Here is a 21,356-nt window from a genome sequence, read left to right as displayed (position 1 = left end):
TACCAAGTGCAAACACAGATACAGGGACACTGGAGCATTTCAAGCTGCGTCTATCAGTCGATCCATCAGCGGATTGCTCATATGTCAGCTCATTGACAGATCAGCTCATCAACACAGACATTTATTGGCATACTACTAAAAGCAGCAGCAGAGGGTTCACCTTAGGTCTTGAAAATATAATAAACCGTTTGAGACTGAACTTTAGAAGTGAGAGTCAGCTTCAGCATGTATTTTTAATAATGTTAAAGAGGTTTAATTTGTATTCATTAGATTATAACATTACCATTTCGCTGGACTGCAGTGTGTGCACTATTCTGTGCTTTTTTTTTTTATTTATTTTTTTTTTTTTATAAAGATTTACAATGACAGAACAGTGGTATAGGTGTCTCATGTCATCATATACAATAATATAGCAATCTATTATACAATTGTCCATCTGCTAATAATTCAAGTCTTTTGTGAAGGGTAAAATTAACAAAAAATTAATAAATTAAAATAAAAATTAAATAAAAATCAAGATACATTCTCCAAAAACTCCTATAGAGGATTCCAGATATGCCAGAAATCATCAGATTTCTGACGCAAGTCACAAGTCAGTTTTTCCAAGGGTAAGAAAATGGCAACCTGATTTATCCACATATTGACAGAAGGAATGTTAGGAGAGGACCACAGCAAAAGAATACATTTTCTTGCAAGATATGTACAAAAGTGTAACACAGATTCTAGTCCATGACTAAGTTGTAGAGCAGTTTCACAATTCAGAAGATAAACAGCTGGAGAAAGAGCAAAAGGTTTACCTATAATCTTCTGAACTAATTTGTGAATTTCTTTCCAGTATGTCTTAATCATGTCACAGTCCCAGAATACATGCATCACAGTACCAACATTGGATTTGCACTTAAAACAACACTGAGAAACATTAGGGAATATCTTATTTAAACAAACTGGCGTTAAATAAGTTCTGTAAAAGAATTAAAATTTTTGCTCATGGTTTGATATTGTTATTCTGTGCTTTCAGAATGGCTGCATTTACATTTCTGTTGTGTTTCGTCCGGTGCAAACAGCCAAATTGCTCATCGCTGCAAATCTCGTCATGTAGCGTGTTGTTAGAACACGGGGTTACATTGTAACCTGCTCACCTAATGTTTACATTCATAACATTTATATTACTTGTTAATTATTAACCATATGATGCAGAACTCTGTGTCTCATTTTGGTGTCTGTTACGCATGCTTTAAGAGCCTTCCTGAGTGAATAAATGAAATACACGGTTGGTTGTCCACCCAGGCAACCTGGGTGCTGAACTATAATTGGCTAAACTGGCAGTGGGCGGGTTAAAAGAACCAAAACAAAGGCCGACGTTCCAGCACGTAACGCACATTTTCAAAGCAGAATATCTGACTTCAGCATTGTTTTTCAGATAAACAAGAATGCTCACTTACCATGTTTCTGAAATATCTGCAAACACATTATAATGTTTTTATGCTTCAGAAGAGTCAAACTTACACACGACACCTTTTAACATTTGAGCCATCAAGTGCTTAAGCCTATGTTAAAACTGACTTTTCTGTCCCCTCTCCTCTGACAGGCTGGAATGGCACTCTATAAAATTGTCCCCAAAAACCCCTATTACTTCTGGTCAGTCATGAGCTTGGTGATGCAGGTATGATCATATTTCTCATATTCAACTTATACCATAGACGAACCTGTTCAGCACTTATTCATTCAGTAATGAAGGAAATAAACCTTTTTAAGGCCATCTCAGCGCAAGACGAGAAGCTCTCTCAGACCATGTTCCTGCCATTAGCAGAGCGTATGGTGGAGAAAATGGTCAAGGAGGAAAAAATCGAGGCAGAAGCTGAGGTAGGACGATGTTATCAGTAATCTGTTTCTGATTTCAGCTGTATAAAGTTTTAGGACACACTTTCCATCGGCTGTTCCAGGTTCAGCTGTACTTCATGATCTTGGAGCGCTTGGGAAAATATGTGGAGGCGCTGGAGGTGGTTCAGGGGCCACTCGGAGGTGAGGGGGAAAAAAATGTGTGTTCAAAGGAATGTTCTGGGTTACTTCCAGCCGCACTTCTTTTATTGTTCGTGTGATGTCGTGTCAGCTACCAATGTGTTCAAATGTTCATGTCAACACACCATATATAGGTTTTCTTTCCAATATAAAACATTTGTATTTCACTTAAAATTACTTGGTTGAAAATAACACTACTAGTAAGGCTGCAGAGTATTTCATTTAAGCATCGATATCGCAATGTGCGAGAGCATAGAGACAAATGAGCAGTACTATATCAGTTGCTTACGTCTGTGACATCTCTGTGGCACGCTTTACCCCCCCTCCCTTCTCCACCGAGGGCCTGCACTCACATTGCATCCAAGCCAGAGCACGATTACGTCATTGATGATGCTCTGGTCAGTTTAACAGAAGAGAAGCGCTCTCGCTCAGCACAGTGGAGTTTTTTTTAGTTATATCATTTTAGGCATTGGATATGCAGTGACACAATCGAATAATTCGCCAAACAGATCAGCCACTTTTGATGCTCATAATCATAAAATTCCTCGTGCTGCAAGTATTAGAGGGTGTCACACTTCTTAAACTACCCGGGAAACGCACCTGGGCACGGTTTGCATAGCATAGTGTGATTGCGCCCTAAAATTCAATTTTAATGTCAATTTTTAGGTCTGTATTTTGTGGGTGTGCCTTTAAATGCTAATGAGCTGGTTCACTCTGCCTTGTAATGGAAGTAGAGATAAAACGCAGCACAATGACGAACAGACACTAATGAAGAAGAGACCCAGTCACAAACATCCAGGTTAAGACTTAAGCAGGAAGTTTCTGAGTAGTTAATTGATCTAGTTTAAGTTTTAATACTTTATTATTTGATGTAGCATATTCTTCAACACAAAAGTTTATGTATATATATATATATATATATATATATATATATATATATATATATATATATATATATATATATATATCCCAAATGATGTTTAACGGAGCAAGACATTTTTCACAGTATTTCCGATAGTATTTTTTTCTGCTGGAGAAAGTCTGATTTGTTTTATTTCACCTAGAATAAAAGCAGTATTTAATTTTTAAAACCATTTTAAGGCCAATATTATTAGCTCCCTTATTAGCAATATTTGTTTTTCGTTAGTCTACAGAACAAACCACTGTTATACAATGACTTGCCTAATTACCATACCCTGCCTAGTTAACCTAGTGAAGCCTTTAAATGGCACTTTAAGCTGTATAGAAGTGTCTTGAAAAATGTCTAGTCAAATATTATTTACTGTCATCATGACAAAGATTAAATAAATCAGTTATTAGAGATGAGTTATTAAAACTATTATGTTTAGAAATGTGCTGAAAAAATCTTCTCTCCATTAAAATTGGGCACAAAAATATACAGGAGGGCATATATTTCTGACTTCAACTGTATGTGCTTTATTTCCTCCCTCAGAGAAGTTGACCAGTGAACTACAGAGCCGTGAGAACAAATGTATGAAGTTGTACCGGCGTCTGGAGCGCTGGCCCGAGTGCAACGCTTTGTCCAGCAAACTGCTCCTGAAAAAGTAAGTCCTCTATTGCAGGGCTCTGCAACCTTATTCATAGCATGGGCCGGTGTTCATATTCATAATTTGTGGTGTTAATCGATGTAATTTGGTTTGGTAGGTGTTAAATATGTATGTGAACTTACATTTATATCTCAAATGAATGCAACAACATACTAATACAATTTATCATAGTATAGACAAGGCAAGTTTATTTATATAGCACATTTCATACTCAATGGTAATTCAAAGTGCTTTGCATAAAAATAAAACAGCATGTTGTTACCATGAATTAGCATGTTAGCATGTTTCTAACATGAATTATTATGTTGTTAGCATGTTTTTTAGCATAAATAAGCATGTTGTTAGCATGATTCCAACAAGAAATAGCATGTTTCTAGCATGAATTAGCATGTTTCCAGTATGAATTAGCATGTGCTAGGAAGTGATACGCTTTAAAATTAGTCTCAGAAGAAGTTTGACGTATTAGAATTATGATAATACAAAGTGATATGATACTTTCGAAAATCAAGATCGCTATATATATATATATATATATATATCCATGCCTAATATCCAATAGGCAGAAAATGATTAATTGTTTATAAATTGTTAAAACATTCGGGTTGGAGTCCAAAGACTCAGAAATTCACTTTAATGTGTGATATGACTAAAAAGTGGTCATACACAAATATTTTCCCAATTCAAATAAGTTGCAGCTTGGACTTAAAACAGGATTTCATGTTACGACTTGACAAGCAGATACCGTTTTAGTACCCATGATGTTTACCGATAGATTTTATGTTTCTCTCTGCAGCCCTGATGACTGGCAGTTCTACTTGTTGTATTTTGACTCGTTGTTCCACCTCATCGATCAAAGCTGGACGCCGCCACAGGAAGGAGCTCAGTATGTAAAAATATCATGATCACACACAAACAATTCTAATTCAGTTCAATTCACTTCATTAGGCACACCTGTCCAACTGCTCGTTAATGCACATTTGTAATCAGCCAATCACATGGCAGCAACTCAATGCATTTAGGTATGCAGACATGGTCAAGACGATCTGCTGCAGTTCAAGAATTATTAGCTATCCTGTATGTTATTTCCCCAATTTCTTTTTAACAAAGATGTGTTTTTTTCACCACATTTCTAAACATAATAGTTTTGATAACTGATTTCTTTCATCTTTGCCATGATACATAATATTTGACTAGATATCTGTCAAGATACTAGTATTCAGCTTAAAGTGTCATTTAAAGGCTTAACTAGGTTATTTAGGCAAGTTTGGGTAATTAGGCAAGTTGTTGTGATGGTTTGTTCTGTAGACAATGCAAAAAATATGGTAAGAGGACCAATAATATTGAGCTGTAAAAAAATAAAACTTTTAACTTGTCATTTCTTTGTAACTTTATTTATAAATGAATGTAGGTAGTACAAGCATGTAGGGCTGTGCAATTAATCGAAAATCCGATTTCGATTTTGGCTTTTAACGATTATGAAAAACCATTAATCGAGATAAACGATTATTCCATCACGTACCGCCCCCTTTCCAGTTGTACACGTGTGAAAACTCTTTGCCTCTGCAAAGCTCAGTTCCACGTGAAAATGACTAAACGCATGTGCTGTAATGTAACTTTTGCAGCACGGGATGCGCATCATTCATATTTTTAAAAGCGCAAAAGAGCATGTGCTGTTGTGTGTGTGTGTGCGCCGTGCTTAGCCTCTGACAGGTAGCGTGTGTGTGTTTGCGCTTGGCCTCGGACAGCAGAGCACACACACATCTAACGCGATCTTAATGTGAGCGATTTAATGGTCAAATACATGCACATTTGTGTCAGAGCGCGGTGTTTAGCGATTATTCATATTAACCCTCATTTGTGTAATAAACTAACAAGTTGAGAATCAAAAGACACGAGAAAGAGAAACCATATCATAGCCGCACTATTCTTAAAGTGGCAGCGTGCGGTATTCCTGCTGCTGCCGACTGTTTTTAATATTAATCAATAATACAATCAAAAATACAGTGAAGATGCTTAAAGCACAGTTTAAACAACAGATTTAATAACTCATTTCTGTTAACTGATTTCTTTTATCTTTGCTATGATGACAGCACATTATATTTTACTAGATGTTTTTCAAGATACTCAGCTTAAAGTGACATTCAAAGGCTTAATTAGGGTAAATAGACAAGTCATTGTATAACAGTAGTTTCTTCTGCAGACAATCAAACATATATATTGCCTAAAGGGGCTAATAATATCGAGCTATTAAAATAGGTTTCAAAAATTAAAAATATTATAGGAAATTCTGTAAAAAAAAAAAAAAAAAACCTCTGTTAAACATCATTTGGGAAAAATTTATAAATAAAAATAAATTCACAGGAGGACGAATAATTTTGACTTCAACTGATAATCGTTTTGAATAATCGTGATTACAATTATGACCAAAACAATCGTGATTATGATTTTTCCCATAATCGAGCAGCCCTAGCATGAATACTGCTCCCTAACACATTCTTCCTCCTGAATGCCCCATTGTGTGTTCTCTAGCTGTGCAGAAGGTGAAGTTCATGCCTCTGTAGCTCAGTCCATCAGCTTCATGGAGGAGCGTCTGGCCACAGAAGACGCAAAGGAGTCGAAACATCTGAGAGGACCATACCTGGCCCATCTGGAGCTCATCAGACGTCTCCGAGAGCGCAGCTGTCCTGAAGCACAGCAGCTCGGTAAGGCATAAGTTGTGAAGTGTTATATGCAGCTCACTACATATTTGCAGTGTTTCTTACATGCTTAATTACTTTTTTGCAGGGGATCCTCTTGAGCTTATGTTCCAGTTCTTCGTGAAGTTTGGAGACAAGCCATGTTGCATCACGGACCTGAAGATCTTTCTGGACCTTCTCATCCCTGACCAACATGTGCAGGTAAACCAACAAGATGCATTTCTCAAGACAGTGAAGATCAGTCTGATTATTATTGAAAGTAACCTTTTTTTCAGTTCTTTTTATTAACATTTTGGTCAAAAAAACATCAATTTTAAAAATATTTGAAAAGCAGAAATAAATTTTCTTTGCTCCAACAGAGCCCCCCGCCCCACTGCACCATTTCGATACAATATATTATGCACATTTTACATCATGTCATGATATATTCATACATGCATATAAAAGTTCCCTTAAGTCCACTGATCTATTGTACATATATATGCACACAATAGCCACGTGGCTATTGTTCCTCTATCGCACCTAAAGACGTTTAAAACCTGCAGTGATTTCACAAACCTCATGTTCTGACCTGTCGTTCCTGGTTAATTATAACCCCATTTCATCTTTGCAGATCCTGTGACTATTGCGGATGCAGAGATTGCGATATCAATGCTAGAAATTATATATTGTGCAGCCCTAATATATACAGTGTTTTATGTAGAAAGTAGTGTTGTCGAATTAGCTTTCGACCCACTTTTGGTTCTATTCGGAATTTCAGGCAAAATTAGATCACTTCAGGATTCTCAAAAACAACTGTTGTCTTACAGTCTTATTGTGGCAAAGAAGCTGGTGCTAAGGTTTTGGAAAACAACGGAATCCCCATCATTTAGATCTTGGCTGGAAGAATTAACTAAATTAGCACATTTGGAAAGGATTAGATTTCTTATGGCAAAGAAATTTGATAAGAGAGAAAGAGATTTGGTCTCCTCTTCTCCTCTATCTTGAAAGTGTAGATGAAAAATCCAGATGGTGAAGGTCACATCAACAGTACTGCATAAGCTTTAGTCCCAGGGCTGGGGTGGGTTTTAGGGGTTAGATATTCTGTTTTTTTTCTTAACTATTTTATTTTGTTCTATTACAGATATTATTATTGTTTTTATGTGTGTGATATTAATTTGTTTATTTCTTTTTTGCAAAAAAAAAAAAAAAAACTTGAGATGCTGTAACATTTGCTATAATGTTGTGCAATGCAATGCAATGAATATCTCAATTAAAAAAAAACATTTAAAAAAAAGAAAGTAGTGTTGTCAAAAATATCGATATTTCGATAAGTATCGATATTGGAATATTTAAAAAAGATATCATCTTGCTTTTGGTGAATATGAGCTTTGCTCTCTCTCTCACTAACAGTAGCCGACACATGCTGCATGTGAGGGCACTCCATTACACTACACTACACAGCCCCATCTCCTCAGTATATCTAGTGTCAAGATGGCAAGTGCAACCACTTTTGGTTGAGAAGGTTTTTAGTTTGATAAATAAACAAGGAAGTAATCAAACAAGCCAATATGCAAGCATTGCTACAGAGCAGTGCTAAGTAAATACGCTAATAGCAAAGCACTTGAAAGACCACTTAAAGAGTTGTGGTTTCCGCGAAAATGGTATTGAATATTGATATTTGTCTTGGTATCGTATCAATGTTAGAAACTCCACTATGGCAACAACAATAGTAGAAAGCAGTTGTTGTTTACGGTCTAGATTTAACTCTCTTGTGACTTTCTCAGTTCATCAACAGGCTAATGGAGGCTGTGCCACTGGGTGCTCCAGGAGAGGATGGTTTCGCCTTCCCAGAAGACACTCGGGCTCTGCAGAGACACATGTGTGTGACGCAGCTCAGCCGCGGTCTGGGTCTACAGCATTCCCTCAACACTGACGGCAAACTGGGGGTCATTAAAGAGCTGAAGGCACACTACCGGCACGGCTTACAGTTCGGTAAGCAGAGGACTAGGCAGGTTAAACTCATAATTTCTTTCTTTATAAAAGACACGTGATAATTCAGGGAGAACCTACTCTGCTCTGATTGGCCAGATGGTCTCTGCATTTGTTACACAGTAATGATGGTGTTGGTTGTATCATAACCAACGTAAAGCGCATGAAAAAGTAGATTTACTTTCAAAAAATGTTTGAGGATTGAGGTAGACATTGTTCACAGGCAGTCAGTGAAGTACATAGACAGGCTTTTTTGTTAATTCAGTGGAGAAAATGACTGCATTTATTGTGCACTTTTTGCATTTACAAACTGGTGCATTACACTGTGCTTGAATTGTGATGTCATAAAACTAAATGTGGCACTTAAACTGAGGTTAAAGTCTGTGTGAAGTCAACATTTACAATGTTTGTTTTGCTAGCATACATTGTTATTCTTTAGTTGAGCAATTAAAGCAAGTTAATTGACTGGAAAAAGTGTGTTTTTGTAATCTTCAATCAAAACTTCAGTCACAATATTCTTAAACAATCCTCTTACCGTTAGTTTGCTATGAGGGAATGATGCTCAAAAAGAAAACCCTGCCGCCTCCTCTATATTCTATTTCAGTTGATTTATTTTCAATAAATACTGCAGAAAAACATACTTCTTTTAGCTAGTTCAACTGATGTTATATTAAAGAGTTTTATAGATATTTCTTTTTAATTTTATTGATCTAAATCTAACTTTCTTTCTTTTTAAGGGAAGTCCTGTTTAAAAACGGAGCTGCAGTTCTCGGATATGTACTGTCTCATGGCAGCGCATGTCTATATAGACCTGTGGATTGAGACGGGTAAGTCTGCATCTCTTTTCATATATAATATACAGCCAAATTACACTGCTACTCGTGTGATATTGCGTTTATACAACAGTTTGACGACATAATTGTATATATAAAAACAAAATCAAACATGGAGAGTCTCAAAAACCCTTTTGTATGAGGAACTACTTTCTTCCGCGTTGGATTCAAATCATAAGCTGACAGTTTAACAGCTGAGCAAACATCTGTATGTGGGCAGAATAATAAACAGGGTAAAGAGGCTGTACGGGTGCTGAAATTACTTAAATCACGGCTATCAGCCAATCAGATTCGAAAACCAGACTGAACTGTTGTGTGTATATATATATATATATATATATATATTCATTCATTCATTTTCTTTTCGGCTTAGTCTCTTTATAAATCCGGGGTCGTCACAGCAGAATGAACTGCCAACTTATCCAGCACATGTTTTTACGCAGCGGATACCCTTCCAGCGGCAACCCATCTCTAGTACACTTCCATACACACGCATTCACACTTATACACTACGGACAATTTAGCAAACCCATGCGAACGTGGGGAGAACATGCAAACTCCATAAAGAAATGCCAACTGACCCAGCCGAGGCTCGAAACAGCGACCTTCTTGATGCGACAGCACTACCTACTGCACCACCTCGTCACCATATATATATAAACTTTACTAAATCCATTCTTGTTAATGATGAACAAATGTTTTTGTTTGTATTGTAGATGATCAGAACATGTTGTGGCAGTGTCTGGGGATGTTAGAAGAAGGTCTGTCCCACAGTTCCTCCAACGCTCAATTCAAACTGCTGCTTTTGCTTCTGTACTGCCGTCTTGGGGCTTTTGAGCCGGTGGTAGATCTTTACTCCAGTTTGGATGCTAAACACGTCCAGCATGACACCATTGGGTAAGTACATAATAGGAATATCGCTGCACAATACTGGAAAAATCTGCTATGCTGTTGAGTGTTGCAATATTTTTAATGATATAACTTACTTGCAAAATGCAATTTTATTGGCAATTTAGTGAATACAAGCACTAATAGCGAAGCACTTAAAAGACTGACACACGGAGGCATGGTTTCCACTAAAATGTTATCGAAGAACGATATTTTTCGTGGTATTGATATGGAATATCAATATTGTTGTTGAGTGTTGCGATAACGATATTTCTAATGATATAACTAACTTGCAAAATGCAATTTAATCAGTAGTTTAAAAAGTATTTTTATGTAATATTGCTGCACGAAACCCTAACCCTAACATATTCAATATTGTTGCTGAGTGTTGCGATAACAACATTTCCTACGATATAACTTGTAAAATGCAAGTTTTATCAGCAATTTAGTAAATAATTGCGCTAATAGCGAAGCATTTGAAGGGCCAACATAATGAGGCGTGGTTTCCTCAAAAATGTTATTGAATAACAATATTTATCTTGGTATTGATACTAAATATCGATATTGTTGTTGGGTGTTGCAATAACGATATTTGTTAAGATATAGCTTGTAGCAAAATGCTATTTCATCAGCAGTTTAAAATGTATACTTATTTATGCAATATCACTGCAAGAAACTGCAAAAATATTCAATATTGTTTTTGAATGTTGCGATAACGAAATTTCTTATGATATAACTTGCAAATTGCAATTTCATCAGCAATTTAGTGAATAAATCTGCTAATTACGAAGCACTTAAAAGACCGACATATGGAGGCGTGGTTTTGTCAAAAATGTTATCCGATATTGATATTTTTCTTGATATTGATATTGAATATGGATATTGTTTTTTGAGTGTTGTGATAATATTTCTTATGATGTAACTTACTAGCAAAATGCTATTTTATCAGCGATTTTAAAAAGTATATTTATTTTTGTAATGATCATATTAAAATAAACAGGTAATAGATATTTTTCAAAGTTAATTGAATCTAATAAAAACTGTCTAGTTGCAAATGTTTAGACTTTAAAGCACCACAAATGACTGAAAACCTTGGTGGAAATTTTAGTTTTTATTAGCTGTTTTCACCTCCCATGCAAACCAGAATTTATTTTCAGCTTACGCCACCTACTGGAGAGGTGGGGATAAAAATAGTAAAGGCCACATCTGATTGGTCAGATTTGGATAACCTAGCACACAAATGCTTGGCACATAAAATTAACTTATGTGCTTATGCGATATAGATATTACGTATACTATTATTGCAATACCGATAATTTTTTCATGAGTGCATAGTAGGGCTGGGCAATTAATCAAAATGAAATCGCAAACAAGGTTGAGCAAATCTGCTGTTGTCATGCACATTTTGTCAAGGAATCACAGTCAAATAAACAGCAGCAAATCGTTTCCGATGGCCAGAGGGCGCTCTTATACGAAAACTTCAAATACCCACAAAGAAGAAACCCAGAAAATCCCCATAGCTTTGTTGAATCAGCATGACTACTATTTTTTTTTTTTTAATTTTTGATCAATATTACTTGGCAACAGTTATTTATTAATTTGTAATAAGCATACTCATCAGAATCATAAAGCATTACTTTGCTACAGCAATCCACTTGTAATCTTTAGTTTTTTCAGAGGCTAAATTCAAATCAAATACCACCAAACGTCCCATAATACTTTATAATTATATATCTACTTTACAAACATTGTTAAAAATATGGTTCATATTCTTTAAAACATAGGGGGCGCCCTTGCATGGTCACCAATGGTAACTACATGTCATCCGGTGGTCATGTCTGGTACTGCGGCCAAACAAAATCACACTGAAAGCTAATTTTTTGAGATATCAACTGCAGCTTTGGAATGTAGTTTGTTCAGATATTTAGCTTTGAGGTTTTGTAAAATACATATTTGATTTAATAAAACAAAATACACATTTATTGAATTTTTTACTTTCATAAAGGCACCTAACTTTTCACTATAACTACAGTCTGACACCTGTCTTCTTTTAATGGAGACCAAGCTCAAATATATGCACCAAATCGTCAAAAATGATCATTAATGTAATTTTCATAAATATATGTTCAAAAAGTGGAGGGACAGTTAAAGGGTAAAATGAGTCAAATGTTAAAAACAAAAGGCTAATTCAAAGTAAAAATTTTGTTTACCAAATAAGTTCATTCTTATGCTGTGTTCACACCAGACGCGAAACACGCGGATAAATCTCGCTATTTGCGCGTAAATTGCCGCGTGAACATTTAAAGTTACTCGCTTCATTCGCGCGTCAAACATCGCTTCATTCGCGTGTCAAATCCGCTTCATTCGCGTGTCAAATTCTCTTCAGAACGGACGCGGATTTGCGTGATGGGCAGGGCTTCTGTCTGCCCGGTGACTGTAGCTTCGTTGCTAAAAGGCTAACATGGATTTTATGAATAAAATAACAGTGTTTATGTGCTTTATGAAGGCTGAAAAACAGCGTTGATATGTTTAGGACCGTGTCTGAGTCCACTACATGCTTTCAGGGGTGCATCCAGCTCTGTGAGCTCATAAACTCCTCCAGAAACTGAACCTGGATCACGGAGGCTTTTAACGGTGCTTCTGACTGTGCCAAGCCCAGTTTGATGATTTGTTGTCCTTGTCACCCGGAGGATTTCCCCTGGGACAGCATTAACAGGTTCTACGTCACAATCACGCCCCCACAAGAGCAAGCAACTGATTGGTTAACGCGGCGCGAATGTCCGCTATAGTTCAGATTTTCGAACTCGAGAGATTCACACGAAACGCTCGTCAAGCGCGTCAAACGCGCAAAACGCTCAATTTGCCCCGCGCCTTTCGCGCGTATTGCGCTATTCGCACCGCGCCATTCGCTTCATACACGCCGCGCCATTCGCGTGTATTGCGCCGCAGGATGTCTATTCGCACGTTTGCATTGACTTAACATGTAAATCACTCACGCTTGACGCGCGTTCCGCGTCTGGTGTGAACACAGCATTACATTGTAATTTGCAGACATTTATGTCAAATTAAATGTAGTGTATTTGCAGTTAAAACGTGTTACTTGTTAAATATTATCCATTCTGTGTTTCCAGGTATTTATTGACCCGCTATGCAGAGTCTTTGGGCCAGTTTGCTGCTGCTTCCCAATCTTGTAACTTCTCCCTCAGGTTTTTTCACTCGAACCAGAAAGATGTATGCTTATTTTCTGTTTTAAATGCTTTCATCTGTATGGCAAATCTCCAAAGAATAACCGGTCGTGCATTTGTTCCTGCAGACCTCAGAATACATTATTCAAGCATATAAGTACGGTGCTTTTGAGAAAATCCCGGAGTTCATCGCCTTCAGGAACCGACTCAATCACTCGCTGCACTTTGCTCAAGTGCGCACGGAGCGGATGCTGCTGGACCTCTTCCTAGAAGCCGACATGTTAGTGCTTTTTCATCATTACCTGCCTGTTTTTTATGTCACAGGTGGTGTTATTTTCACTGCAAAAAAGCTTTTCTTATTAAGATTTTTTTGTCTTGTTTCTTGTCCAAATATCTTACAATTCTTAAACCATAAAGCATATCCTAGACTGGTCTTTTTTTTTTAAATAATAAGCCAAAATTAAGTGAGTTTTTCCTTAAAACCAGCAAAATAATCTGCCAATCAGGCAAAAAAAATAATAATATTGCTTTCCTTTCGATATAAGATTACTTTGTTTACCACACTGGCAGATTATTTTGCTTGTTTTAAGGAAAAACTCACTTGATTTTGAGTTATTATTTCTTAAATCAAGACAATATGTTTTGCTTTTCTAGAAAATACTTCTTAATTTAAGGATTTTTCGATATTTGAACTACAAACAACTACACATTTGTGTCCTCTTCTTCAACCCACAGATCTTCAACTCTAGACGAGAGCGTAAAATCGATGTCTTTGTGTCCGGAGGAAGATGATATCCCATGGGACAATTTAAGGGACAACCGTGACCTGACTGTCTTTGTCAGCTGGGACCCTAAAGACAAGTACAAGAACATCCTCTCAAAACACTAAGTAGTGCTGCATGATATGTACACTGCGAAAAATGCTTTTCTTACTTTAATTTTTGTGTGCGTCTTTTTTTCTAGGTATGTTAAAAATTTGCATGGATACAAATAGGGTCTGCTTAATTTAACACATTGTTTAATATATGAGGCTACGAAATTACTCAATATAATGCATTTCTTTATGGGACAAGTAATTTACTGCGCCAAAGAAAAAATCATTTAGCCCTATATAAGTCTGAAGTTTCATTCCTCATTTCCTTAAAAAGGTCTTAAAATGTCTTGACTTGCTGAAACCTGCATAAATCCTGTAAAACATAGTTGTATTTCCTACATATCGTTCAGCCCTAAAACACTTAGTATATACTGTTTTGGGCAGATGCACTTCTCTACACAAGCACCGCATTTGTTTTAGAATGATCAATTCTATCCCTCCAAGTCATTTACTGAAGCTGTGTTTTTCATATAATTATATTCATTCCTAGTTTTGAACATTTATCTGTTTCAATAATGACTATATTGTTCTCTGATTATAGGCAGCTGAAGGAGGAGCACAAGCTGCGCTCTCTAGAAGACGAGACCCTGTGGTTGAAGCTGCGGTCGCTCACTCTGCGTCTGATTGGCTGCGTTTCTGGACTCACTCACTCGTCGACGGCACGCAACTCTGAAAAGACAACTGAAAACGGAGTCACGGCCAAACCATCTTCTCTACAATCTCTGCTCTCCCAGCTAGAAAACACACTAAACCAGGCCTCGCAGTTCACGGAAAAACAGCTTCAGGTCAGAACCGTTACACACTCTTTAGCAAATGCAGTGAAAGGGATAGTTCAGCCAAAATTTACTGACAAAATATAACAGGATTCGGCCCACTAAAACATAATTTTTTATCACTATCCTTCCTCTGCAGTCATTTAAAGCTAATTGTGGTTTTATTCTAGAAAATGTGTTAATTGGAACAGAGGGAATGTGCTGAATTGATGTTTTGGTTTGCAGCAGCAGTACCCGTTTTTGGGTCCCGTGTCGTCTCGTTTGTCTCAGGCTGTGTCCAGTGGCTGCTGTCAATGTCAGCTGTCGTCTCTTCAGCTTCCTCTGCACCTGCAAGAGCTGGAAACTATTGACCTAGGTGCGTTACTTCACTCTCGCTATGTAGAGTTTTATATTACAGAAGAACTTATATGTGACCTTATATGCATGTCTTATTTTGCACTGGGATATTTCTAGCAATACCTAAATGTATGGGTCAAAATTGTCCAATTTTAATCCAAAAATCATTCGTGTTTTAAGTAAAGATCATGTTCCATCAATACATTTAATCAATGTACTTAGGGCTGCATGAAATTAGAAAAATCTGATATTGCGTATCAAAGTATCTAATTTTTCTACGATAAATATTGCAGTTACACAAGATTGTTTGAATAGCTTTATTTGACTATTTTCTTAACCATATTCAGGTACCGATATTGAATAATAAGGGTGGGACGAATTATCGCTACGCCAATATTTCCAGCTGCGAACTACAAATTGTAATTTTTGGTTATCCATTACTGTAATTGCTTTCGTTGTTTATTAGATTAGCTTCAGATTTGGCTTCAGTACTGACTAATGACTAATATACATCTAACGTATATGCACAACTACAATATTGTATAGCATCTTACTAAAAATATGAATTTAAAAGATAGATTTGTGAGGGGTGTACTCTTACATGCTGAGCACAATATATATATATATATATATATATATATATATATATATATATATATATATATATATATATATAAGTAGAAATGATATGAATATTAATAAATGTATAATGAATATGCGTCATTTAATGCTTTAATTTTTTCTATTTTCAGATGAATCAACAGAACTTCAAACACAAATATCAAATCTTTTCAAGTCTTTAGCAGTACAACTTCAAGGTATGCCATCAATGCAGCTCCTTTAAATTTGCTTAACATTAATATTTTTATAAAGTTTCTCCTTACAAAGCTATTTATTTTATACAGTGTTGACATGGGCAACAGTAGCTATGTTTACATCGACCTATTTTTATGTGCATTTTGGATTCTCTTTAAAAAAAAATCACTGAGATCCCTGTACATTTTGAAAATACACACAAAAAAATGTATGTGCATAACTGAGCAGAATAAACTTTTTATTCGCTAAGAAAAAATGCGCATAAACTACACTGGAAACACTTTTACTGAATAAATTCATGTATGCGTACAACTTACAATGGTTGCCTTGTCTCTGTGCTCTTCTGATTGTATCACAATTTTGTGCGTAAATTTAAAGGTGATGTCTGGACTCTTCTAAAGCATAACAATATCTTTATATGTTTGCAGATATTTCAGAAACATGCTAAGTGAACATTCTTGTTTATCTGAAAAACAATGCTGAAGTCAGATATTCTGCTTTGAACATGTGTGTTTTGGTTCTTTTAACCCGCCCACTGCCAGTTTAGCCAATTATATTTCAGCACCCCGGGTTGCCTTGGTGGAAAACAGCATATTTCATTCATTCATTCAGGAAGGCTCTCAAAGCATGCGTCCATGACCGAAAAGTGACCTCCGGTGAACAGTAGCAAACTCAAATGAGACGCAGATTCAGAGTTCCACATTGCTTATATTTTCAACACTATTTAAATCAGCCGTTAGGCTCGACAGTCAGGCTCGCTCTTGTCATCAATCTGGCAACCTGCACTTGCATTTGTTTTGATTCAGGAATGCAATACCTAGTTCAACCACTGGGTGTCAAACTACTATACTGCACCTTTGAATTGAAACATAGCTGTTGAGAAGAAAGGGAACTAGGAAATGAACACTCATGTCATGTCATATCCTGATGACAAAAAATAACACTACAAAATGTTACAGTTGCAGATTGGTTTTATGTTGAATCTTCTGTTTCCGTCCCCAGAAATGTTGGAAAAATGTAAAGGAGATCTATTAGAGGTGAAAGACGGTCAAACCAAGACGCAGCACTTTTTACTGGAGCATCTAGTCTACTTTGTTGAAGTGAGTTCTCCAAAGATTTAAAGCGAGTACACGGGGCTCTTGAGCAGGTCACTCATTATTCTCGCTGTCTTCCAGACTGTTTGTATCGTCCTATGGATATCTAGTTACTGTGCAAGTGTCCTCCGGCCCTTAAAGTCCAGTTTACAGAAGAAGAAGAAAAAGAAAAAAGAAGCTAGCATCGTGACGGTAATGCTTCCGTTTCCCGGAGTCAGTGCTTATAAAGGGTAGAGACGGAGGGGATTTGGGGCACTTACTCTTATTTATTTATTTTTTTTTGTGTCTCCCAAACAGCCGGCGGTGATTTTGGCCTTTCAGGAGTTTAGCAGCAGCTTGCAGAGCCTCCTCAACCAGGCCCTGGAGCACATCAAGAGCCAGGAGATCAGCCTGACCGCACTGAAGCTGGAGGCCCTCAGTCTGGAGGGACAAACCCAGACCGAGGTGTGTGTGTGTGTGTGTGTGTGGGATAGCTCTCAACAAGCAGTTTTTATTTTTATTTTTTCAGGGTTTCCACCTTTAATGGACTGGACAGTAGAGATAATAAACAGGAAAGTTGAGGTCTGTGCGGGACAAGTTTTTTAGTCTGGAGCTGTGCCCCAGTAGAGCTTTATGTTTAGCAGCGCCCCTGTAGTGAGGGGTTTCACAGCCTTTAAACATCTATTATAATTGTAAAAAATAAAGCGGACTGCTTTGTGGATTACATCCATTGCAGGTTATTTCTCTCATGAATAACGAGGGACCACTGTATATACAGTTTTAAATCTCCTAAATGTGAATTTTGTCCTTTTTAATGCGCACTGGATATCCTAAAAACTAAACAAACCTTATTTCAATTTCATGAAACCTTTAAAGGGCACATAGGTTACACCTTTTTTCATATTTATTATAAGTCTTTTGTGTCCCCAGAATGTGTCTGTAAAGTTTCAGCTCAAAACACCCATCAGAGTATTTATTAGAGCTGTCTGAAGTGTCTGTATTATAGCTGGGAAAAGGTTGTTGCTGTTTTTTTGCACTGGGCCTTTAAGGCGAGTCATCCCCGCCCACCGTTCCCACGTGCCTGTCAGCAGCATGCCTCAACACGCCCTCGGCTGCCTCAGGAAGTAGATCTCACGTAACGTTTGTAAGAAATACTACAGTAAGAACTTCACCAATCAGTATCTGATGCATTTTTTGTGGAGTTGCAACGAGTTCACACACACACACACACACACAGCACAGACACGTAGCGCAGACACACACACACACATACATAGCGCAGACACACACATATAGCACAGACATGTAGTGCAGACACGCATACATAGTGTAGACGCGCAGACACACACACACACATAGCACAGACACGTAGCGCAGACACACACACACACACACACACACACACACACACACACACACATACATAGCGTAGACACGCAGACACACATACATGGCACAGACACACACACACATAGATAGCATAGACATGTAGACACGCATACAAGGCGCAGACACACACACACACACACAGAGAGACAGTAAGAGAGACACGCGGCTGTGCTGATGAAGTGAATGGCTGTACTTCATTACACACGTGCACTATTTTACAACATGTTAAACTTGTAAAGCTCACTCTTGATCACGTCTGATGATGATTGATGATCCTAGCTAACTGAACAGACCTTTAATTTCCAGTTTCTTTGCGCTCGTCCTGTCTTGTTGATATAATTATATGCGTTACTACGGAGACATGTTAATGCGCGCAGCTGTCAATCAATATTGGTGGGCGGGGGGACCGCACTCCTACGTCAAGTTGCGGTCGATCTGAAAACCACTCCAATTGGTCCACCGTTTTTGTTGTTAAATTGAAAAAAAACCACTGTGTGTGTTTATATCACCCCAAAATGACAGTATATACACTATACTTACACACACGTCTGTCCAAACAGCTTTAAAAGTAGATTTTTCACCTTAGGTGCCTTTTAAAACCGTCTGAGAATTGGTTGTGCTTGTTTTTGACTCTATTTTTCCCTTCTCATCCAGGCGGAAGGGACCTTCACAAAGACCGCGATGGAGAAGGTGCAGAGCAGCTACCTGCGTTCGCTGCAAGAGATCGGGGAACTGTTGAAGAAGAGAGCGGACTCGTTGAAATCCCTCAAAATCTGAGCGCTCCGTCAATCCATCCATCCAGCATCCAGTCCAGTCCCCGACCCGCACGGCATCTTTGCTCCCAAACTCAGTCTGTGATCTCAGCCGGTCTCTTCCTTCCTATTTATCCGTCTCATTACTCACGTACAGATGAACAGGCACACTGTAACAAAAACAAACCCCAAAACTTCGGCTTCAGCACAAACCTCTACAGTGCTCCGTGCGGCACTTTTAAGTGGAAACGTAAACGTCATACCCCTAGCGAAACCACATAGGCGAGCGAAATTAAGCAATTTTAGAAGTACTGCTATAAATTATTGTACATAGTGTGAAGATAAACCGATATCATCGAGAACTCCTTGGCGAATTAAAGTGAACTGCTTTGTCTTTTTTTTTTTTTGTCGATGTCTTGCGTTATTGTCTCACTTCTTTCCCTGCCGTATAAACCCCTCCTGACGATTTGTTGACGGTGCCACTCTGTATCGCAAGTAGCCAACTTCCAGACTGACACACACACTCTCTGCGACGCGTTTACACGGCCGTTCGCAACGCACAACCAGCCAAGAGCTAAGCTTCGAGTTTCCAGGAGATTTTGCGCAACTGTTCGGCGGCGGTGGGAGGAGTATCCAGATGCTTTGAGCGAATGTTTTTGGGTGCATCCATCGCGAATATTTGTTTGTATATTACAAATGACTTTACTTGAGCCGCAAGCATTCGAAATGTAGCTTTCCCGACGATTCGTTCGGAATCATCGACATACGTAAAAAGGCAAATACGTCAGTGTAGCATTGAATGCTACTTGGGGAAAGTTTGTGTTCGCGTTAGATTGATCGATGTTTGTTCAATCATGTTTCAAATTAATTTCATGCGTAAAGTGACGGATGAATCGTTTGGTTATAGGGCGAGTTGTTTACTTTGAACTCTGAAAGAAATAATAATTGTTGATTGCACTGATGTCCCTGAAATGATGAGGTTTTATTAATGTTGCATACCAAAAAAACGTCTAAATTAGCCTCGCGTCAAAGTCACAGTCGAGGCGGAGGTAGGTTTTTATACGAATGAAATATGGTGATATCTACCAGGAAGTGCAACTTGTTTACAATGTTTCTGAGCGCCATTTTTGAATTGTGTTTATAGTGTGTGTGTGTGTGTGTGTGCTGCGATCTTTAAGCTTTCACTGCTTTATACCTGCTCGGGAGGGGGAAATATGCATTTCTCTTTTGTCAAGCTTTTTATTTTAATCCAACACAACGGGGGATACAGGACTAGTTGTGCAAACGAGCGGCTCTTCGGTTGCTCCAGGACTCATTTCACGTCATCGAGAGGAACACGCGCGCTTCTGGACTGTGGAGGTGCCTGTAGAGGTGATTGGAAGTGTCGACTGATGAATTCTTTTGTTAGGGAAATTGAGAAAATATAAACACTGGAATGTGAAAAGGAGTTTTTTTTTAAATAAATGAGTAAATGTTCCTCCTGCTGTCTGCTTTTGGTGTCTTGTGGGATGAAGAGTGACAGATGCTGCTCGTTTAGATCTGTATGGACAGATAACTGTCTTGGTGGCGCAGTGGATAGCCAGTTCGCCTTAGAGCAAGAAGATCACAAGTTCAAGCCTTTGCTGGGTCAGTTGGCATTTCTGTAGGGAGTTTGCATGTTCTCCCAGTGTTAGCATGGGTTTCCTTTGCGTGCTCCGGTTTCCCCCACAAGTCCAAACACATGCGGTGCAGGTGAATTGGGTAAGCTTAAATTGTCCGTAGTGTATGTGGCTGAATGAGTGCATAGGTGTTTCCCAAGTGATGGGTTGCAGCTTGAAGGGCATCTGCTCTTTAAAACATGCTGGATGAGTTGGTGGTTCATTCCACTGTGGTGACCCCTGATTAATAAAGGGACTAAGCTGAAATGAAGCATGCAGTTGTGCAATGACTTACTTGCCAATCCCCAACTCCTCCTAGATCATTTCTGATATCGGATTGAAGTGCTAGCCACTTGGTACATGGTAATCAGCCGCATGTCTCTGGCTATTACATTAACTCATCATCATTCAAAATTGTTTTGAATGCTTTTAGGTTCTGTTACCCCCATGTTTCCAGAACAGAACATGCCTGCCAACACTGACGTTTTTCCCGGGAGTCTCCCGTATTTCACACCCATCTCCCACCACCCTCCCGTTTTGTTATTT

General features: G+C 38.0%; 1 protein-coding gene across 3 annotated transcripts in view; it reads left to right on the top strand.

Moving 5' to 3' along the window:
* naa25 (N-alpha-acetyltransferase 25, NatB auxiliary subunit) overlaps positions 1-20,649 on the top strand; it is a 29,633-nt gene extending 8,984 nt beyond the window's left edge. Inside the window, exons 5-24 of one of the 3 annotated variants that reach the window (XM_087269967.1) lie at positions 1,589-1,663; positions 1,756-1,863; positions 1,944-2,022; positions 3,473-3,584; positions 4,381-4,470; positions 6,117-6,289; positions 6,372-6,484; positions 8,050-8,257; positions 8,992-9,081; positions 9,804-9,984; positions 13,107-13,206; positions 13,289-13,440; positions 13,896-14,021; positions 14,576-14,819; positions 15,036-15,162; positions 15,896-15,961; positions 16,962-17,059; positions 17,135-17,245; positions 17,351-17,497; positions 19,076-20,649. In XM_087269967.1, coding sequence (XP_087126093.1) covers positions 1,589-1,663; positions 1,756-1,863; positions 1,944-2,022; positions 3,473-3,584; positions 4,381-4,470; positions 6,117-6,289; positions 6,372-6,484; positions 8,050-8,257; positions 8,992-9,081; positions 9,804-9,984; positions 13,107-13,206; positions 13,289-13,440; positions 13,896-14,021; positions 14,576-14,819; positions 15,036-15,162; positions 15,896-15,961; positions 16,962-17,059; positions 17,135-17,245; positions 17,351-17,497; positions 19,076-19,198 — 2,523 coding nt within the window. In that variant the 3' untranslated portion in view covers positions 19,199-20,649. Of the gene's footprint in view, positions 1-1,588; positions 1,664-1,755; positions 1,864-1,943; positions 2,023-3,472; positions 3,585-4,380; positions 4,471-6,116; positions 6,290-6,371; positions 6,485-8,049; positions 8,258-8,991; positions 9,082-9,803; positions 9,985-13,106; positions 13,207-13,288; positions 13,441-13,895; positions 14,022-14,575; positions 14,829-15,032; positions 15,163-15,895; positions 15,962-16,961; positions 17,060-17,134; positions 17,246-17,350; positions 17,498-19,075 lie in introns of all 3 variants that reach the window. The other 2 variants (XM_087269966.1, XM_087269965.1) reach the window with 2 other exon arrangements.
* Positions 20,650-21,356: the final 707 nt, after the last annotated feature.

This window comes from Danio rerio, chromosome 10, assembly GCF_052040795.2.
Source record: "Danio rerio strain M-AB ecotype USA chromosome 10, GRCz13ab, whole genome shotgun sequence".
NCBI lineage: Eukaryota > Metazoa > Chordata > Actinopteri > Cypriniformes > Danionidae > Danio > Danio rerio.
The sequence above is the reverse complement of the archived record's forward strand: the minus strand, read 5'-3'. Positions and strand labels throughout refer to the sequence as shown.